Raw genomic sequence first — 21,830 nt, 5'->3', positions numbered from 1 at the left:
GAAGAAGATGTGAAAATAAAGTTCTGGGATCTTTTAGTTTTAGCGCCTGCCAACCAGTTGAAGCTTGCTTGAATAACATTCCCAGTATATGAAGAGTTTACTGTTGGCCTGAAATGGAGGATTGCCGTCGATTGCTTCAACTCAGTACTGAGAGAATGAACGCCTGACACAAAGCCCTAAATACATGTTCCAAAAAAAACCTGGAAAAATAGTTCCCAGCTGTTAAATTTCTTCTGTTGTGGGCTTTGGTTTGTAATGTTTATAGAAATTCTCTGTTATTTGGTTTTCTATCTGAGTGGTGCCCTCTTTTAAAACCCCTGAAGTCAGATATGTTACACGATACCAGAAATGTAGTTGTCAATGCTAGTGATGTGCAGTGACAAGAATCTGCCGATGCGATACGTATCACGGTACAGTGTATTACGATTCTGTAAACAAGGTGATACATTGCTATTTTTTTTAAACTAATTTTAGGAAAACCATCAAGTTATCACAGAAGACATCATCATCGTATCACAATGTAACCATGGTGACATTCAATTTATGTCATGTTGATAATGTTATGCATTATGGTCCCCCTCAAAGGGCTGGTAATAAATATAACACTATATAAATGTATGTTCTTGCTATCATATTGCATAATTGACTCTCTCTAAGTCCCGCCCCTTTTATCTCTGTGCTCCAATCATTGTTGAGCAAGCTTGGAGTCTCAGTCAACTTACTCATTTCCTGTTTCCTGTACTTATACTTCCTTATACGTACGTATGCTCTGTGATAGGCTTGTCTGTGTTGATAAGAAAACCACATTTTTAAGAGGGTTAGAAGACGCTGCTGAGGGACCTGTGAAAGTGAGATTATATTTTACCTTCGTAAGTTAGCTAAGGTTAGCAAAACGCTAATGCTAAATGAGTGTTTTGCTAATATTGGCTAGCTAGTTAGCGTTAATTAACATTAATTTAAGATATGATTCTGTTGCTTTTACAGGAAAAGGAGAAAGTTGGCTGAGGTACCAAGTATGTTCAACTGTTACTGGAGCACTAAGCAAAAAGGGGCGGTACTTAGGAAAAATAATGGCCTGCAGACAATCAAGTGTGCAACTATTATGCAGTCTATTTAAAAAATGAAATGTACAAGGTTGTATGAATAATGAAGGCAAAATAACAATGAAGGTTGTTTCAATTTGTGTAAAATGTGTATTTGCTTAAAAAGGAGGACTATTTGGCTCTCACGGGCCATATAACATGACGAACTGTTCCAGATTTGGCCCATGGGCCCTGGGTTTGACACATGTGCCTCAGAGAGTTTAAATTTGAAGTAAATCCTGTAGTATTTTTTGGAACTTTCTGTGCTTCTAAATTTTAGTTTAGTTTGATGTTGTTAGTATAGAGTTAATGACACCACTGACTTCTACAAAAAAAAAATCATGTTTTTTTAATTTTTGAATGCCTGATTCATGTTAGCGTTGCAGGCTGTAGGCGGATAGATGGACGTTTTGTGGTTGAATTACTGAGCTGGATGGACAGGAAGTGTTTCCTGATGAATAATCTCACCACATTTCACACAGATTGTCTTAAACCAGGGTCACTGATGAAGTCCAATGAGACTTAAATCTATATTTCATTTAATACTGACTGTATGTAAGAAAAAGCTGTTTTTCCAGCTCCCTTTTTCATTTTATTATTAGTTTATGGCAGTCACATAGTTTTTCAAAACTTTGTTCTTTGATTTCTAGAAGCAACATGTGTACTCTAATGTGGAATGTTCTTTGGTATCAGTTCTGTAGAATGATCTCAGGTACGTACACGTCCTCACATGTCGGTACGTCACAGCGAGCAGCCGTGCTTTGAAGTGATGATGTCACACGCTCCCATGGAAAGCTTTAAAGGCCTGAGCCTGGCTGAGATGAGTAAGCTTCCAGAAAGTAGAACCATCTGGGGAGGAAGTGGAGCACCAGAGGAGGAAGCCAGAGCGCTTCAGTCTGGAACCAAGAGGCTCACAGCACGGGGGAGGTGTGTGTGTGTGTGTGTGTGTGTGTGTGTGTGTGTGTGCGTGCGCGCGCGCGTGTGTGTGTGGTAAGGGTCGTTGCTAGGCTTACTCACTGTGCTCTGACTAAGGTTTTGTCTCAATCTGCTGACACGCATTGTATGGAATGGACACGGAGGAGTTTTCCCTGCATGGTTTGATGAATTTAAAACTAAATATTTCACAAACTCACTCATGACATTTACTTAAACTGCTGTAACCTAACAGAGGATTACAAATACAACCCTAATAACCTCTCACTCACACCCACACACATACAAATTGAGTACGTAATAGAGTTTAATCCTGTTCATGTGACCAGTGTTACTCATATTTACTGATGGTTTTTTGCTCATATTTACCGATATTTTACCCTGGATATGATGTCAAAGTCATGTAACATCACTTGCCATTATAAAGTCTTCACTTACTCGACTTAACACTTAAACAGCTTGCGCACAAAACTTTAAATTTTCATAGTAAATCATTTAGAAGTGGTTCAACTTAAAGATGTAAGTTCACTAAACTTAGGTCACATAATTAGTTTAAAGTCTTGTTGTGAAAATAAACAGCTGTGACTTATCTTAAAGGAGCCATATGTAGCCATTGTGCATGCATAAATGAGTACAGCAGTTCAAATAGGGACATGGAGCCATAGACTGTATATTAAATAGTTGTTTAATATACAAGCTATGGTTGAAGCGAGTTGTTTCCCGCCACCCCCTCCTTCCCAGACAGGACAGAGACAGACAGGCTGCAGGAGCTCTGCAGGTGAGCAGGATGTGCGCAGCCATGTAAATTGACAATAACGAGCGACGATGAGTCCTCCACTGTAAGTTGATCAGCTGTTTGTTGCTGTCAATGTAAAGTTAAGGCTGTTATCCTGAAAACAAAAGCCCACTGCTCTGAAAATACACACTCTGGACGATGAGTTAGTCGGCTGCCTGTCTCGCTGTCTGCCGAACTCCATTAACATTTTGCTCAATTTAACAGTTATGAACATCTGCACCTTCTACGAGATTATTAATGATTTTTTTGGGACTCATAAAGAGACACTTACTCATTCTGCAAACGTTCGGCATTAATTTGAACTCTGATTAATGTGAAATGGACATGTAAAACAGTTATGGGAATTTAAAGGGGGGACACCGCGGCTGCAGCCTTCATGTCGATTAAAGTGATTATTTCAACTTAACATTTTTTCTTGATCTCTGATGACACATCATGGGCATTTTATGATTTATTACAGTAATTATGCTACAGATTTCTCCTTTTATGTTCACAGTAAATAATTTTAAAGAAGTTCAATTTAACAATGTAAGTTAACTGAACTTAGGTCGAGTAATTAGTTTAAATATACTGTGAGAATAAACAACCATGTCTTATCTTAAAATGTTTTGGAGACACACAGCATGTTTTTGTCATAGTTTTTTCAAACTATAAAAAGAAAGGAGTATGTATTTTTACAAACTTTTTTAGTTAATTCATCTATCAAAATATATGCTAAGTGGAGAATGCATGTGTTGGTAATGAAGTCCTGAAGTGAGCAGGCTGTATCAGCTGTATACATTTTAGTAAAGTTAAGTCAAACATCAAAACCCTCTTGACATGAAACTGCTCACAACAAGGTGTGTAGATTATCTTGAGTAACCGGGTCATGTTTTCTAAGAAGAGATCTTGGTGTTCTACTTTACAAATGTATGTTTTGTCGCTTCAAAATCTCTGCAGCTCACACCAAAACTATCTATATGGATTAATAGCACAACAGTACGAGGAAGAATCCTTGATATTTCTTTTATGTCGGGGTGAACTGTCCCTTTAACTTAATGTTCAGAGGCAGTGGACAGAAAAAAAACAGGACCTGCAACAGTGATCAACCTTTAATCAGAAGAAATGTTTTGCACATATTGTAACTTCAAACTTCTGTTGTGTGTCTCAGCACGTTTTTTTTTTCTTTCTTTTGTTTGTTTCTGATAATAGGTAGTCTAAGATGGCATGAAAGCTGGTGGACTGGTCTTTTTCCTGCAAGTTCTTTATCAAACTTTTACCATTAAGCAGCATTTTAACTCTAACCGTCTGCTCCCTGCTGTATGTCTCTATTTCTGGCGAGAGGGAGGAGAAATCTGTTATTTCCTCCTCCTCACCCATCCATTATACAACCAGAGCCTCTGAGTCAGGATGGATGGACTCAGACAGAAAATCATCATGAACACAAACTCTCATGCTTTAGTATTTTCCCCCCATTCTTCACCTTTCTTGCTTTTTATTACTCTTGATTGATGGCCGTAGCTGTTTTTCTCTTTGTTTCAAATGAATTGCTTTTAAGAGCTCGTCCTCCCTCCTCTGTCTCTGTCTCTCTGTCTTAATGGACGTGCTCTGCAGCTCTTTTTTTTTTTTTGCGGCAAATGATTTTCCTGAATAATTGATGTTAATAACAATCCTATGAAACAATTCAATCAGCAGCTCCACTGACTGAGTGCCCTTCTCCCTCCAGCTTTTTTTTTTCCCTCCATCTTTCCTGCTTTGTGTTTTCACCCAAACTTCCCATCCACCACCTCTCCTCCTCACCCTGTGTAGTCTTATCTCCACCCTCATCGCAGCTGTTTGTTCCCCGCCAGCCTCCATCCTGCCCTCCGGCTCGCTCAGTGTGGCGGCGGCAGCGGCATGGAGGAGATGTGATAGACATCTCATCTGTCTGATAGTCCCTTTGTGAAGCCATTACAGTCCCTCATGGCCACTCTGCTCTCAGTGTATCTCTGCTGTCAGCTGCAGCAACACACCCAAACACAAACACACGCAGAGACAAACAAGACCGGCCCCTCTTGGGCAGGGGCACGGACCTTTATTCAGGTCTTGTACGGAGGGCTTCTTTACCCCTCCTGCCCCCCCTTCTGTCATGCCCCGGCTTTGACCTTTAACCTCCAGGCCTCATAATCATAGCTATCTCCAATCCCAGACAACCCCTCGAATTTCAAGCAGGCGTGGTTTTAATCCCTGTCTTTCTCTTGGTCAGAAACATTTTCATTGTCTCCCATGAGAGAAATGTTGTAGTTTATGATTTAGTATTGATTTTTCTACGCCATACATGAGGACAATGGGCAATAAAACGATAGTAATATGTATTAGCAATGGACACTACGTCAATAGCAATTAGAAAATTGTTCAATAGCTTCACTTAAATGCAAACCACCATGAAAGCACATAAGGAAAACGCCCCAGTTCATAAACAGCCTGTCATATCCTTGATATGGAACGTGACACATAAAAATCTTTCATTCTTGAGAATTGGGACAAAACCATATTTTGAGGGGGTTTTGATTTTTTCTCTGTAGTTTGCTAGAAAATATACTTATTTTACAAGATCAAAGTATTGGTTATTAAACCTTGTTATGGACCAACCTCCTAGTGATTAAATCTAGTGAGTCGACATCTTATGTAATACACAAAATGTTACATTTTTTCATTTCACAGCATAGTCCTGGTGAGTAGCCATTTTATTTTTTAAAGTTGCTCAGAGTTCTCTTAATGCAAATCAAAATACACATTTTTAAACCATAATTCTTACTTAACTTTGGATTAGAGGGGCTATGGAGTTGACATGTCATGTGAGAGCAATATTATTAAAAGAATTTGCTGAAAAAGTAGAAAATTTACCAGTGCTTGAACAATATTCCTGCATTTTTTAAACCAGGAAGTGAGACAGGCCTCCTTAGGGTATAGCTAACCCTTTTTATGCCTGATTAAATCATGTTTTTGTAAAAATGTGACAGAGTTGGTGGAAATCTGGGACACAACTTTAAAGGGCCAACATTTTCATAAAGAACTGATATGGAAACAAAGGTGATTATCACAGCACATTTTCATACATATGTTATCAATAGGTATGAAGGCTTTTAACACATTTTTAAGTTGTTTGTAGTTCAAATATTGAAAATAGATTTAAAACTCCAACATTAGGGAAAGAAGAAAACCAAATATGTTTGTCAATTACAGTTCTTAGAAAGAACGAATATAGAAACTGGCCAAAATTAGAGACTTAAAAAATTGGAAATTGTAATCAGACAAGAAAGTCGCAATCGGTGTATCTCTAATTAATATTATGGTTAAATTCAAAGTAAAGTGGTTAAGAACAAAATGTATTAAAGACCCAGTGTGTAAGATTTAGGGGGATTTATTAGAGTATGTTTCATTAGTGTATAATCACCTAAAAGTAATAATCCTTGTGTTTTTGTTACTTTAGAATGAGCCCTTTATATTTACATACGCAGCAGCTCCTCTTCATGTTGAACCACCATGTTTCTACAGTAGCCCGGAACAGACAAACTTAACACCCACTTTACATGCAGCCTTTCACTTTTTGTTTGCAGTCTCACCACTAGACGCTATTGAATCCTGCAAACTGGTCCTTTAAATTCACTGTTTTGCCTCTGGTATTTATTAAAAAATAGGTCATTAAAAATTCTTAATAATCAATGATATCAATTGAAATGAAATATTTTAGCGTGATATGTTTTTCAGCTGTATCATCCAGCCTGAGGATCTTCTGATGTCTACAGTGAAAGTTGGAAAATTGAACCCTGACCTTGGGGGACGCAGCAAAGAAGGACAAATTCTAGTAAACTAAACCGTCATGAAAGAGAGACACATTAAACTACATGTATATCACTATTAAGTAACTGTCAGAATATTATGAATGACTTCTCTCTGAGTGGCCCAAATGTTTTAGAGGGAAAAGCACAGTGTGCAGTGAACTAGAGGAGCAGCAGTTTGAGAGAGAAGATAGTGATATTGTTCAGGTGACAGGAAACCAGTAGGAATAGAGATAGCAGGCGGTTGAGCTGCACAGTGCAGGTGTCACCACAACAACGATGTGACAGCATGTCAGCAACTTTGTGTCTTTCTTGTCAAAGTGTTTGACTGTAAGATTTTGAACCTGAGGATTTTTTTTTAAGCAGAGGTGGCAAAAGTACACTTATTCTGTACTTAAGTAGTGTGGATATTTGTTTTAAAAAAAGACTTTGGAGAAGTAGAAGTACTGATTCAACCTCTTCACTGCAGTAAAAATGAAAAAGTGCAGGCTCTGACTTGTGCGTTAAGTGTAAATGTAAAAAATCGCCCTGTGAAACATTCACATCCCCTCATGTCTTTTACTTAATTTTTGTCTTGTTACGTCTTTTATCTTGTTTTTGTCCCGGCACGTCATCATCATTTCAGTCTTGTTCATCATTACATTGATTCTGTGGTGTAACGTCGATTTGTCTAGTTTGTCATTTTCATCTTGTTAAGTCTTGGTATATTGTATTTGTATTGTTATACCTTATATGTTGTTTCTTTCTTGTTACTTCCGTTAAGTCTTACATTAAAACTAAAGTAATGAGCCTGTTTTGAAAATGTACAGAGTGGAAAGTACAGATAGTACTCACGAAAAGTATTTGCACTTGGTTACTTCCCATCTCTGTTTTAAGTGAACATTTGGTGGAAACCCGTATGGTTTGATTTCATTTGGAGCCATGGAAGGATGTCTATAACAACTCCAGTACGTGTTAGTGAGCCAACAGTTTGTGGCCACCCTGCTCCACACTCTCTGAGTACATTAGCCCTAATGAATGGGCTGGCTTTCCTGGGGCGCTTGTCAAACGAGGCAGATTACACAACCGGTCTAATGGCACAGGGCATGGCAAGGACACATGAGAAGACTAACCAACCACACCATGTAGAACGCTACTGCAGAGGACTTGAGCACACAATCTGCCGTGCGCTCTGTGTCCGACGAGATGCTAGAAAAATATCCCATTGTGAGTGTGCAGTGCGGTCTCATGATGCAATAAGCAGAGAGGAACGTTGTCTTGCAAAATGACTGCAAAAATACATCATACGCCTGAAAATGCAGCTATTTTTCTGTTTGTTTGGGGGTGTTTCTGAGCTGAGCCATCCTCTACAACAAGGCTGGAAATTGAGTTCAAATCACAACCATTATGTAAGCATCTGCAGCCTCTCCCTCTGCATCCCAATGGAGCGTTTTTTGGCTGGTCCTCGGTTGATTAGAGGCCTAATGGTGACTGGAGAGCATGAAAGCATGAGCATGAAATTACTGAGACGGGCTTGGCTTTGTCAGTGCAGACACACACACACACACACACACACACACTGGAGTGTATGCTACCACCAAGGCACAGAACAGTGATTCTCACTTATCCCACTTTAAACTGCTGCTGCCTCGTTACTTCATTCCAGTCACTCCTCTGCAGTCGCTGCTGCAACACATGGACGGCTCTGCATTATGTGACATCTCGATCGCTCTGGAATGACGAGCACGTCTGGTGTTTGCTGTTGAAGGAACTGGAGTCGATGTATTTTCTAAACAGCTTATGCTTCTTGCAGCCTCAGTCATCGGTTGAGTCACATCACTGTCAGCTGTGTTGAAGTGCACCACATGCAGGAGCTGTGCCTGCGTGGTCAAGGACAGAAAGTACACAGCATCTGCTCCGTCATAAATAATTTGACCCAAAACAGCATTTGGATTGATCTCAGCATGCTGTCAGTAAAACAACACGTTGCAATAAATAAATCATGATCGCCTCACTTTGTTTCCACCATCTAGATGTATAAACAGAGAACTGTACTGCAATATAGTGCCCCCAGCATGAGTCAGCAGTCATACATACCAAGGACAGGTTTATCTGGAGAATAAGTTCATTTTCATTTCCTCATAAAGCCTTTCACTGCTGTTGTTTGCACTGCATGTTGCCAAAATAGAAAGAATATTTTTTGGAAGAGACTTATATGAGGTACTTATTCATAGTCAGTATATTACTCACAGTAGATGGCGGCCGACATGTTTTCTTCTCATGTCTTTTTTATTGAGCATTTATAACAAATATATATACACGCTTATACATTCGAGGCTCATTTGTCTACTTATGTGTTTACAGATTAAAGCCCATGATGGCTCAAGTAAAGAGCAGTGTTTTACAAAAGAGGAAATAAGAGAAAAGGAAGACATTGTACAAAGATAGAAGCAGAGCAAATAACGCACAACAAAAAACACAAAACACAAGAGGTTGACTGGGGGGGGGCCATCCCTACCGGCTGCTCCCCCTCACCCTTCTCATTGGCCGACATGTTTTGAGAAGCAGCAGGAGTACTGGTACAGGAAGTTAAGCAACATACTGCTGTGGGCAGGGTCAGCAGCAAAATGTATTTTAAAGATCTAAAAAGTCAATATCAGTTTAAGTGCATGTTACGTTTAGAATATTTGTCTTTTTAGGAAATCACTGTTATATAGCCAAATATCACTCTCCAAACAAGTCTGTGTGCTCGTCTTTGTTGTGCTCGTCTTGCACTCCTGCAGTGTTCCTGCAGCCTGCCTGAGCTTCCTCCAGTCTGGGGAGAAACAACAATCTATGGTTGAACTTGTTGTAAACTATATTAAATAGGATTTCAACCTGTTTCATATACAGTCTGTGGCTCCAACTCATTATTTGGACTGGAGTGCTCACATTTATTTTATTTTATTATTATATTTATGCCTTTAATTGTCAGGACAGCTGAAGATATGACAGGAAATGGAGAGAGAGAGTCAGGGAATGACACGCACCAAAGGGCCGCAAGCGGGAGTTGAGTCCACGGCTGCTACAGAGGACCAACACATGGGACGCACGCTCTACCAACTAAGCTGCCCAGGCGCCCTGGACTACGAATTTTTGAATGTGCAATTGCTACATATCACTTGTTTAAACTTTAAACATTCATTTCCAGTCAATCAACTAATTGATAAATCAACTAATTGTTTCAGCTGTACTTGTGTAAACTGTTTGGTAGTTTAATTTATATAAAATAAATATAAAGTCTTCATAGGTTTCACTGACTAAAGTTGTCAGATAGCCGTAATGAAATAAAATGTACAATATTTCCCTCTAAAATGTGGTGGAGTAGAAGTGCAAAGTATCATAATGTGGTGAAGTAGAAGTACCTCATAATTTTACCTAAATACAGCACTTGAAGTTGTGATGAGAGAACGCGACAGTCTGAAGTCTTACAGAGATTATATGATTGGCTCACTGAGTGAACGGCCTCCGTCAGCTGATTGAGCTGGAATCAGAAAAAAGACAGAGAGAAAAGGCATTAAAGTACACATGAAGACAGTTTTCCTGACTGAACATCTGCTAAGCTTCAGTTCTCTCAAGTATTCAAAAAGGTGGATGTAAATAGTTCTTCCTGTCATCTCGTGTCTTTCTTTCTCATGATCTTAATCTTAATGTCGCAACAACAAATATCACTAGAATATCTAATATCAGGCTAATGTCATTCTGGTTTTTACGTGGAGGAGGAAGCATCAGTGATGTGTGTGACTGCCTGTTGAGACAAAGTGAGAGTCACAGCAGCCCTCATGACAAAAAAAAAACAAAAAAAAAACGACATGTCTTACAGCTGTGTCCGGGTTTGTTCAAGTAACTGAACCAAAAACACATGCAGGTTTTATTTTCAACAACAGATCGGTGAATACTTGAGCCTGGGAGCAAACCGTGCAATATCAGCTCTCCTGGTTGTGATTAGGTGTATTGAAACTGTTTGGCAGAGATGGCAAAAGTCCACAGATTCTCTACTCAAGTAAAAGTACAGATACTGGTGTTAAAAAGACTGGTGAAAGTAGAAGTATTGGTTCTTTATTGCAGTATCAAAGTATAAAAGCAAAAATTGGCAATGTATGTATGTGCAGGAGGTAATTAAATTAATTAAAAACGTAGGTAATTGAAGCTTGCCTTTTCTCCGTCCTCCCTCTCTCATCTTTTTCATGCTATTTCCTTTACGTAGTTTTTTTGTCTTGTTACGTCTTTTATGTCATTCTCGGTACGTCATTTTTCATCTTGTTAAGTCTTTGTTTTTTATCTCATGAGGTCTTTTTTTGTTTTCTTACATCCTTTTTGTCTTGTTACATCTTTGAAATTGTTTTTTTGTCTTAAGTTGTTTTTGGTTTTTTTCTGAAATTTTTGTCTTATGTCATAATTTTGTTATTTTGCATCTTCATGTGTCGTTTTTCCTTGTCTTACTTTCTTTCATCTTGTTACATCTTTACCATTGTTTTTCTTCTCATGTTGTCTTTTGTCTTATTACATTCTTTTTGTCTTGTTACAACTGTCTTGCAGAATAGACAGTGATGGATGCACCAGGAAATCATCTTTTCAATGTGTTATTGTCTGATCCAGTTAGGTCTTGATGTTGAGAAGGTGGTGCACAGTGACACAAAATAAAAGTAATCAATAATTCACCTCAAATGCACTAAAACTAAAGCAACAGGCCTGTAAGGAGTAGAAAGTACAGATATTTGTGTGAAGATGTAGTGAGTAAAAGTTAAAAGTTGTCAGAAAAATAAGCACTCATGTCAAGTACAGTTACCTGTAAAATTCACTGAAGTACAGTAACAAAGTACTTACTTACTTCCCACCCCTGCTCCTTGGCTTATGAACAGGACTTGTGATTGCTTTTGGTTTTCAGGTCATTTTGCGCAAGAAGTTCCCAGTCCCACTGAATCAGAGTGTTCCCAGAACTCACTGATGATTAACTTCAATTAATTATTCCGAGGAATCGGTGTTCTCCAACCAGAAGGGCAGGAACTTCACCACACTGCATGTGGGCGTCATTTTACATGGTTGCGCTGCATCAATTGGCACTTCAGTATAGAAAGAACACCATCACACACCTGCCACACAGACACACACAGGCGCTAAGATTATATTACAGATATCATTACTGGCAAAGATTTGCATTTATGCAAAAATATCCGGCAGTCGGTTTGTACCTGTTGGATGTGATGATGACAGCTTAACGTACACGGACGTGAAACAAAATGAAACTCCAACAAGGCTCCAGTGTGCACACAGTTTAAATAGTGCTGCACTGCTGACTATACAATAATGATTAATTAATTAATTAATCAATGATTTAAAGGTCCAGTGTGTGAGATTCAGGGGGGGTCTATTGGCAGAATATGGCAGAAATTGAGTATAATATTCATAATCACCTGTGTTTTCATTGCCTTAGAATGAGCCCTTTACATTTATGGATGTAAAGGAGGTTGACATGTTGATGTTGCACTGCCATGTTTCTGCAGTAGGTTCTAGGTGTCTCTGGATGGGGCCTTAAGCATTTTGTGCGAGTTTCTCCCATCAGAGTTTCTCCTACATGAAGTGTTTGTAATCTGCATACTCACTGCTAGGTGCCACTAAATCCCACACTCTGGTCCTTTAAGATATTTCTTTAAAATCTACAACGCGTCATTGAGCCTTTGTTGCAGAAAATGGGAAATATACATTTTACAACATGTTTTTTTTTTTCCTCAACAAATCTCATGAAAACACCCAAATCAACAACGTGTAGTATGTCTCTTAATCCTTCTTAGCTCAAAGCCCACTGGTTCCTACTGAAGAGGTAAATCTTTAAAGCAACTCACAAATATGCAGTTGTATTGATTTATTTAAAAAGGCTGAGCAGCTCCCTTCAGTCATCCATAGCTTTTTAGGAAATGTTAAATTCAGACTTACTTTTGTGCAGGACTATTGAAAGACAGAACATGTCCCCCAGTATAATGCTGTGGATCGTTGGTGTGTTTTTTTTTTTTTTTTTGAAAAATACGATAATGCATTCAGAGTCAGTCTCTGCATTTAACCCATTATTAGTATCAGAAGCAGTGGGCGGCTGCTGTGCAGCGTCAGGGGATCAACTCCAGTTCTTTTTGTTTGTCTGTTTGCTTTTTGTTACTAGAATACAATCATTGTTTGTATGGATCTTCATGTGGGATTTGTTGACAAGAAGAAAAGTGTTTTTTTTTCTTTTATTTCTTTGAATCAGACATAATTAATAAAGTCTAGAGATATACCGTATATTATAGAAGCATATTATCTATTCAGTCATAATCTACACTGAAGCCTTTAACATTTCTTTCATTTCATTTTCCATTAATTCAGTTTTTGTTAAATTACATTGACATCTGATGACCAGACTTGTAATAAATATCCACTCATTGCCCTCACTACACCAGTGTAGTATCTATATGTATGTATAAGTGTTACATATATCACATTCCTACTCTGATTATGCAGAGAGGGCTGCTGACGAACCGTAGTTGTGACAGCGTGTGAGATGTAGGCAGATTAAGTTAACACATACCTGTTTAACATTCAGTACATATCTGGTGATTAGCTCCTTGTCACATCTAATAGGTCTGTGTGTGTATACGTATGTGTGCTGTTTGTGGAAAAGCAAACACACATACATCATCTTGATTCAGAGGTGGTGATGTGTTGTACACAGAGGAGCTACAACTTTAGTAGACAGTCAGAGAACTGGATGGAGAATGTGTATCATTAGTTACAGCATATATGAAAAAATAAAATAAAACTTTCAAATCACACACACTCTACATCATTTCAGTTACTAACTTCTGCATAAGTTGCACATTTATTTCTTGTTGCTAATAGTATAATCCTGCAAAACGTTAGTAGAAGATTAGTTTCTGTTTGGCAGCATTATTTGATTATGAACAATTTAAAATGCAACGATGACTAAGATTCAGTGTGAAAAATATGTAAAATGGTGTGGAAATGTTATGATAATGTCTTGGTAAAAATAATGTTTGACTATGTGAGATAGTGGAGTTGAATAATATTAATCATAATGTGGAATAGTTTAAGGTTTGACTGGAATTTCTGTCATGAGTAAGAATGAGTAGATAAAAGTCCAATGTAACCTAAGCTGACCTAAGCTAAGCTAAGCTAACGTAACCTCACCACGTCCACACAGATTTTGGTCCTTTATGTAATGTCACTTTTTCTGACATTTTAACTGGTCAGTATGAGGTTTACATTACTGCATATAATTATTAGATTTCATTTTAGTTTTATTGTGTTTTTGCTTTAATGAAGTGTGATTTGATCTCCTTTTATTGTCTTTGTTCTGGTTTTATTATTATTCCTATTATTGTTTTAAACTTGATTTGAAAATTGACTTCAAACTGCCAACATCATACCTGGCCAGGGATTATAGATGACAGTTCTGATGTATTTACAAGGTTTATTAATATACATAGTCCCTGACAAATAAATAAATGGTGCACAATTGGTTAAGTGACACAATGATCAACTGTAGGAACGATATGGAGGGTTTGAATTGGAATCTCTAGCTGAAAGTATGACTGAATAGCTGAAGATCATGCTGATTATCACTTTTTTTTGTCAATAAAAGTAAACCTTTTCTGTCACATTTTGAGGCTGTGTCACTGAGGGGAAGCTTTTGTTAGATATGAATTAATGACACAACACACACCCCAGTAACCCCAAACACAGACATGATTAACTCAGTGGAATGATTGTGACACCGGTGAATCACAGAGGTGTGATAAACAAAACTTTGCCTGTTTGTTGGAGGTTTGAAAGAAGAATTAAAAGTTTTGATGATGTGCTCAAGGTACAACACACACACACACACACATGCGCGCACACACAGACAAAGCTTGTTATCAGCACCCCACAGCCAGTGTGCTGTCTTTGTCCCACACACTCACACCTTGGGCAAAGTCACCCTGTCGTGGCTGTGTGTTTTCCCTGGAGTGTTTACGAGCCTCCGGTCTAATCTCACAGGGAGCTGGAGGCAAATCCCTGTCCCAGAGGAGAGGGAGACGAGAGTCACCAACACTTCACAGAGAATAAGCTAAAAAATAACCCTCCTGGAGTGTCCTTCCTGACTTCCCTCAGGATTTAGGACTATTGCTAACTTCTGCTGGGCAGGAAGCTTAAACTCCTCTATCCATACCTCAGCCATTTCAGTAATTCACTAATCTCACAGCTCACTCCCTAATACCTCATCAAAGTCTGACTTCTGTGGAAAATGTTCTGAAAATTCAGCTCTTTTATGATTTCTTTTTCTGCGGCAGTGGTCAGTTCTGTTTTGTTAATGTAATTTAAATGCAAATTAATATTTGTACATTTTATAAATAGAATAGAAAACTGAAAACCCAAATTTGATAAAGCTTCCACCACTGCCAGTTTCATGTTACCTAATAACTGCATTTCCTTTACAGATAATCCCACTCTGGCAGTTCAAATTTATCATTATTCATTGTTTTTAATTGTCTGTTAATTAAATGCCACCCATTTCAAGAATAATGTGTTTTTTTGGGTTTTTTTTTTTGTGCTGTTCGGCCAGAGTTTGAGAACTTGTGCAGTTCTCAGCTAGAAGAATCATTGCTAAAATAACACTGGCTGACGTAATCATCACCAGATCAGTGTCTTCATTTTTTAATTTCCACTGTTATAATGGCGATGATGGAAAATGACACTTCATTAGTCTTTGGGTGCAGATTTGAGGTGATGTGTGTTCATGTTGTGACACTCTGAACCACTAATATAATAGATACTACAACATGTTGACAATCTTAACCATCCACAGCTTCACACTGGAGGTAAAGCTTTGTGTTTGAGACTGGCTGAGAGAGTATTTAATAATCACCACAACCACTGATCCATATTCACCTAAGCTAAATACTGGCCAGTCCACAGTGTGGTTATCATGTTGTGACACTCTGAAGCATCCACACTTTTACAAAAGTAAAACTTTCTCTTTATAATTGTGATTAGATGAGATGGTATTTGATAATCATCCCACCTGCTGATCTATAGTCAGCACATATATGAGCCAAAATATAAGGTGCGCATGGAGACACACTGCCACTGTGTCTAAGACTTACCATCTTGCACTTGGCATTCATTATTCATATTTCAACTGGGGGTGTGAAAAAAAAAAGAAATCTGTGGGTGTGATGCATGCTTTTACACTTTTGTAGAACTGGGAGTCAAAAGGCTCAAGTCTAAGTGAAGTCACGAGTGACTGGTGGTAAAGTCCAAGTCGCATTGCAAATCTTTTTTTTAATTTTCTCGAGTCTGTTGTCATTAAATTTGTGACAGGAGTCTTGACTCGAGTCAACACCTCTAGTAATGGTATTACTGTTATTATGCTGTGATACAATGTAAATAATAATGTTATTGCACAGTGTGCAATAGTCACAAAAGACTGAATTCACAAGAACTCCTCAAAAGATCCTCTGGGTCAACAAAGTCAGAGTTGTTTTGCAGTCTGTGCTGCAGTGTTAGATGCTACATCTATCATCTCACATCTTATTGTGTGTTTTCTGGCTTTCAGATAGAAAGGTGCACGCCCACACACACTGGATTGTTATTGAGCACAGGAAGGAATTAAGTGAACGTGACCTAAACTGACAGCTACATTATCTATGGTGTTGGCTTAACAAGGTGTAGCTGTAGTCGAAGATGGTTTGAAACAAGCAGCAGCTGTGTGACTGGGACATTACATCTTGTGTGTGTGTGTTGCAGAAGCAACTTTGCCAGCTGGAAAATGATAGAATTTGGCTTCGGTTTTGAATTTATCACATAATTATCTTCCTCACATCATGTGTCATTTAAGAGATTTTGGGTGATATAGCACAGACAGATTTTCATGTTCCTTCTGATTTATCATGTGACAGATATATGCTGTGTGATAAAGCACAGATTCCCTACAGCTGACTTTTTTTATTCAAGCCTTCTTTTGTGATTCATTTTTTGAGATTGTTAGACATTTTGAAGAATGTATACAGTTTCTTTAGTTTACTTTTTTATTCTTAATCAATCTGCTGATTATTTTCTCAATTCATTGGTCAGTTGTTTGATCTATAGAATATCAGAAAATCATGAAAAATGTTGATCAGTGCCTAACATGACATCCTCAAAAGTTTAGTCCATGACCCAAATATATTCAGTTTACTGTCAGACAGGAGTAAATAAACTAGAAAATACTGACATTAAGAAGCTGGAATAAGAAAATTCTAACTTTCTTTCTTTAAAAAATCATTTTGTTGATGTGGGTCATTTGGGTTGGGGTGGGTTATGGGTAATTTTTGGCATGAGGAATGTGAGGCAGTTCATTTGTATATTAGACTAAGTGAGTATTAGACAGACCAGTTTCCATGTAGCAATACCAGTGAATCTGAAGTGAACCAAATTTTCAAATATGTCCAGAATTTTGGAAGTCAAATAATTTCCATGTGATGTCTGTAGAGCGTTTAAGGCGGTAATGGTGCACCAACTGTTTCCTCTCTTCTGTGGCCTCCTCTCTGCAGGAGGAACCTGACCAAGCTGTCTCTGATCTTCAGCCACATGCTGGCTGAAATCAAAGCCATCTTCCCCGGAGGACAGTTCCAGGGGGACACCTTCAGGATCACCAAGGCCGATGCCGCTGACTTCTGGAGGAAATTCTTTGGAGAAAAGTAAGGTTCACCTCATCGCTTCTTTTCTAACCTTTTGAGTTCATGCTCATCTTTCTAGAAGATCAAGATTAGATTTCAGCATGTGAGGAGAAGCTGCTGTCAGGATCTCTGTGATGTGTGTGTGTGTGTGTGTGTGTGTGTGTGTGTATGGTTCCTGTTCTTTAATCTCCTAGATACAATCTCATTCTTAATGGTTCAAACACGAGCATGCTGTTTCTCAATATAATGACATGAGGGAGAGATGCTCTGATGTTGGAGCGTCTCCAAGATGGTGTCAGACTGCCACGCTGAGCACTGCTTATACACACACACACACACACACACACAGTCGCCCAGCTGAGAGCAGCAGCTGTGTGTGACCAGTCTTTGTCTCACTAACATGCACAGCTGAGACCAGGTCATGACCTCTCTGGTGTGTATGTGTGTGTGTGTGTGTGAACCTGCGTCCATATGAGCTGTCACAGTGACTCAGTCTCAGTCTACACTGTCTGCACCTTGCCACCTTGTGCTCAACTGTCTGAGCCCAAAGTACTGTTTTGGGTTGACAGATGCATTTGGCAGCTTCACATTTTGTCTTCCTGAAATGACAAAGACTTCCTTTTTCTTTTTTTTTCTTTTTTTTTGAAGTGTAAAGGAGTGGCAGGCAGATGGTTCTAAATTTCGATTCATCACTTCCTTCCTTGCCAGTAACCTTAGATGATACATCAAATAAGACAACATCTTTATTGGGACTTTTACTGGTTCCACTTGTTTTGCATGTATCTGATACGAAGATTATATTTTACATACAATTTAATTGAGATGTACAATGTAGTGTATTTCATCCAGTACCAATAACTGATAATTACCTGCTTCTCATGTCCAATTCCAATAAGATAACCAATAATTTCATATTTTTTTAAGTTCTTCTCCTACTTTTATTTTCTCTATACCAACATCACATGCATACATTATATACCATCTTCTCTATGGTAAATTTTGCACCCGTATTTTTACCAAAGAATTCAAAGTAAATGCTTTGAGTTAATCTGTCAAATCAGAAACAATCGTTTAAATTTCCTATTATCAACTGATAATTTATAGTCCCAGTCCCATCATGCGTCCCTACAATCTAAGACTTGCACAGGGCTCTGTATTCAGATTGGTCTGTTTTTATTTCCTGTTACGATGCGCAAACTGCTGTGAATATTAGCGACATAGACCAGTGATACCCAACCAACCGTGAAATGATTATCAGGGGAGGAAATAATATGACACAAACTGTTCCTCCTCTCTCTCTCTTTTAAAGTGTAAGATTTAGGATATGTCAGAAATGGAACAAAATATTCAAGTATGTTTTCACTGGTGTATAATTACCTTAGGATGAGCCATTTATATCTACAGATGGAGCAGCTCCTCTTCCATGGAGGCTGCCATTTTGCACTGCTGTGTTTCTGTGGTTTTTGTGATTTTGTGGGTTTCACATCCACTGTAGGTTCTCTTCCATCTTTTGAAGGGGTGAGATGAGCTGTTTGCAATCTGCAGACTCACCACTGGATGCCACTAAATCCTACACACTGAACATTTAAGTGTTTTTTTTTAATCTTTGCTTTTGCATAGTTTCACCACTTCAGGTCTCTAAAATAATTTAAATAAAACAGTCTGAGACCAAAAAAATCAATTGAGCTCCTCCACAACATTCATCTTGTGAGGAGCAGACAATAGTTAATCTTAAGGGGTCACGAGGTTTGAACCACTGGCCTGGACTGGATCAGTGCTGCTGTTTGAAGATGCTTCATCAGTTTTATTTTAGTGATTAAATAGAGGCAGGCAGAGTCTTATAATCATTTGCTGAATTCATTTGCAGAATTCCCCAAGCAGAGGAACGCTTTGTCTAAAAGGATTCAGGATAATGAGATACCCAGAAAACACTTCAACCTAGATTACAGGGAGTAAAACAAAGAGAATCACTTTTCTTTAAATATGTCTGTTATCTAAGGGAAAGCAAATGAGGACAATTAGACTGGGTGCAGAGAACAAAACAAGCTAAAATAACACACAATGAGAGCTTTTTAATGTGTGTCAGACTTTAAGAAGTGCATTTAGGTGTAGTGTTGAGAAAGAAGCCAAGTTGTATGAACACTGCACATCATTATCTTAATTGACTGAATGCACAACAATTCTATTTATGGATTGGTGCATTTTAACTTCACCTTGAGTCAGATCAACCTGTTCGAGCTGCTGTGGTAGCAGGGATACTGCTGTATTATCCAGGATGAACATCCCGCTGATTCATTGGCTGCAGGTATTTTAATCAAGACTTATTTAATGTGGGCTTTCTTGATTTTCTGGTTCTGGTGATCGTTGCAGCCAAGTTGTTTATGCTTTCCAAGTACGCTGCTGTTGACAATATGATATGCATTAAAACTTCAATAGCAAGAGTGCCAGATAGGAAAACTCATGGGACTCACACAATAATTTGTCAATTAAAGGCAACAAATAACTCTGCAGTATAATGTTAAGAGATATATTCCTCTGAGCCATCTGGAAAACTGTCAGAAAAGCAGCTAGATCTGACCTGTGGCGCCTCTTTGCGCTGTATTTTTTTATCACAGTGATGCATTTGCACAGTGAACACACCAGAAGGTTTATTACTTGTTGCGGCTGGCAAAGTAAATAAATGCATTTGCTCTGGAGTTGGTGGTTTTCGCAATCAACTTTACATTGCCCAGCTAACATGAGCTTCTCACCCAGAGTGCAGCATGAGGTAATTGTGATTAAAGTTTTTCTTCATTTAAATATACGCAAACAGACGGTATTAATACTAGACCATAAGATATACACAAAATAATTATTTAGCAACTATAGCCAGTCTCAGCAGTGCTATGAGCAAAAAAAGCAGCCCCTCTTAAAGTTCTCACATTCATGATTGACTCTAGCATTTGTTCATGATCCTACTTTTTTAAGTTGGAAGGGGATGTCATATTTTGATACATTTTGCGGTTGTGTTTGGTCTCCCTTCAGGCGCAGTCTGGGTGATTTAGGTACCGCATTACCTGAACACTTCCTTATGTGTTCTAGTGCTTTCCCCCAAAATGGGTACACGAGTTTAGATTCCCAGAGCACATGTAAAAATGTTCCTGTTTCTGCCTGATATTTCTATTATGAATCACTGGCCAGTAAACCCATCCTGAGGAGCTTCGTAGGAGTAAAATAAAACCTATGTATTAACCTCTCTTGAATAAATTTCCCCCTAACCTCCTTTATGTATTTTGCAGCGTTTGACGGTATTTTTGACCATTCCTCCTCACTCCGTTCACACCTGAATGAACTGCCCCTCAGTGATCTGTCTCTCACTTGTAAGGACATTATATTCCAGATCATGTTTTTTCCAGGTACAGGTCACATTTTTCTTATATATCCCAGGCAGGACTCTTGCAGGCCATATGAAAATTCAAAAGGCCCACTAGTTGGATAGGCCAGGGGCCAGTTTCACAAAGATAGAGTTTGACTATGGCATAGATATAACAGATCGTCAGACTTCAGACAGACGTCTAAATTCAAAGCAGTTTAGTTCTTGACTATCTTAAGCTATGGCACAATGAATTCAATAAAGACCTTAAAATAATAAAAACGGCCGTCCGAGTGACTTCCAGCTGCTCAGCTCCATTCACCACAACAGAAAATACATCTTCTGGAGGAACTCAGCAGTCACAAGAACATTTTACTTCAAAGTTTAGCAAAGAGTGTGACAATACAAAAAAAAAATCTGATATGGAAAAAAAGAGTTAATCGCTGAGAGGAGCATCAAAGATGTTCAAAAAAAGATCTAAAACCATGATACAGGATGCAAAGGAATCATTGCTCTCTTCAGAGCAGTGTCAGCTAACCGCATGTTTTCCTCTGTCTTGTTGTTGAGGGGCTGCTGAGTTGGTGGCACTGATTATTACCATGGTAACATCGGTCTTAATCATGAGTCAGCCTGGGGGTAAAGTGTCAAATTTTTTTGGTAAGTCTTTGTCTTTGTAAAATGGTCTAACTTGCAATAGAATAATTTATGAGCAAAATTAAGACTAAGACTAGGCCAACACTACAGACTAGTCTAAAATATCTTAAATTTCAAATCACAAACCTCCCTGCTTTAAAGTGTAACTGAACTGATATTTCTTTATTTTCTTATCTGTGTTTTGTCCTATTTATTTTCAACGTGTCTATAACTTGACATTATTGTAAATGGTGGCGAGGTCAGTGGTTCTTTGAGTTTTAATCAAGGTTTGAAATCAACTTTCACCATGCAAAAACAAATGTAAATGCGTTATAAAATGGCTATAGGTTAATAACTGTCATGTTACCGTATTATTACAGAGGATATCCAAGAGCCCGTCTACTCATTTGATTAATTTGTAAATGAGTCAGGTCACAACACATGAATGGTTGTGTTTGTATTTTAGTCAAATCACTGGCAGTAAAGCAGATTCAGACAAACCTCCCTCCCGAGCAGTTGAAGAGTCTC

General features: G+C 38.4%; 1 protein-coding gene across 2 annotated transcripts in view; it reads left to right on the top strand.

Moving 5' to 3' along the window:
* cblb (Cbl proto-oncogene B, E3 ubiquitin protein ligase) overlaps positions 1 to 21,830 on the top strand; it is a 95,230-nt gene that overhangs the window by 20,212 nt on the left and 53,188 nt on the right. For both annotated transcript variants that reach the window (XM_084730761.1, XM_084730760.1), the window contains exon 4: positions 17,192 to 17,338. In XM_084730761.1, the coding sequence (XP_084586887.1) occupies positions 17,192 to 17,338 (147 nt within the window). The remainder of the gene's footprint in view (positions 1 to 17,191; positions 17,339 to 21,830) is intronic.

This window comes from Lutjanus erythropterus, chromosome 11 (genome assembly GCF_056507025.1).
Source record: "Lutjanus erythropterus isolate fLutEry1 chromosome 11, fLutEry1.hap2, whole genome shotgun sequence".
NCBI lineage: Eukaryota > Metazoa > Chordata > Actinopteri > Lutjaniformes > Lutjanidae > Lutjanus > Lutjanus erythropterus.
This window is presented reverse-complemented; position numbering and strand designations above follow the sequence as displayed.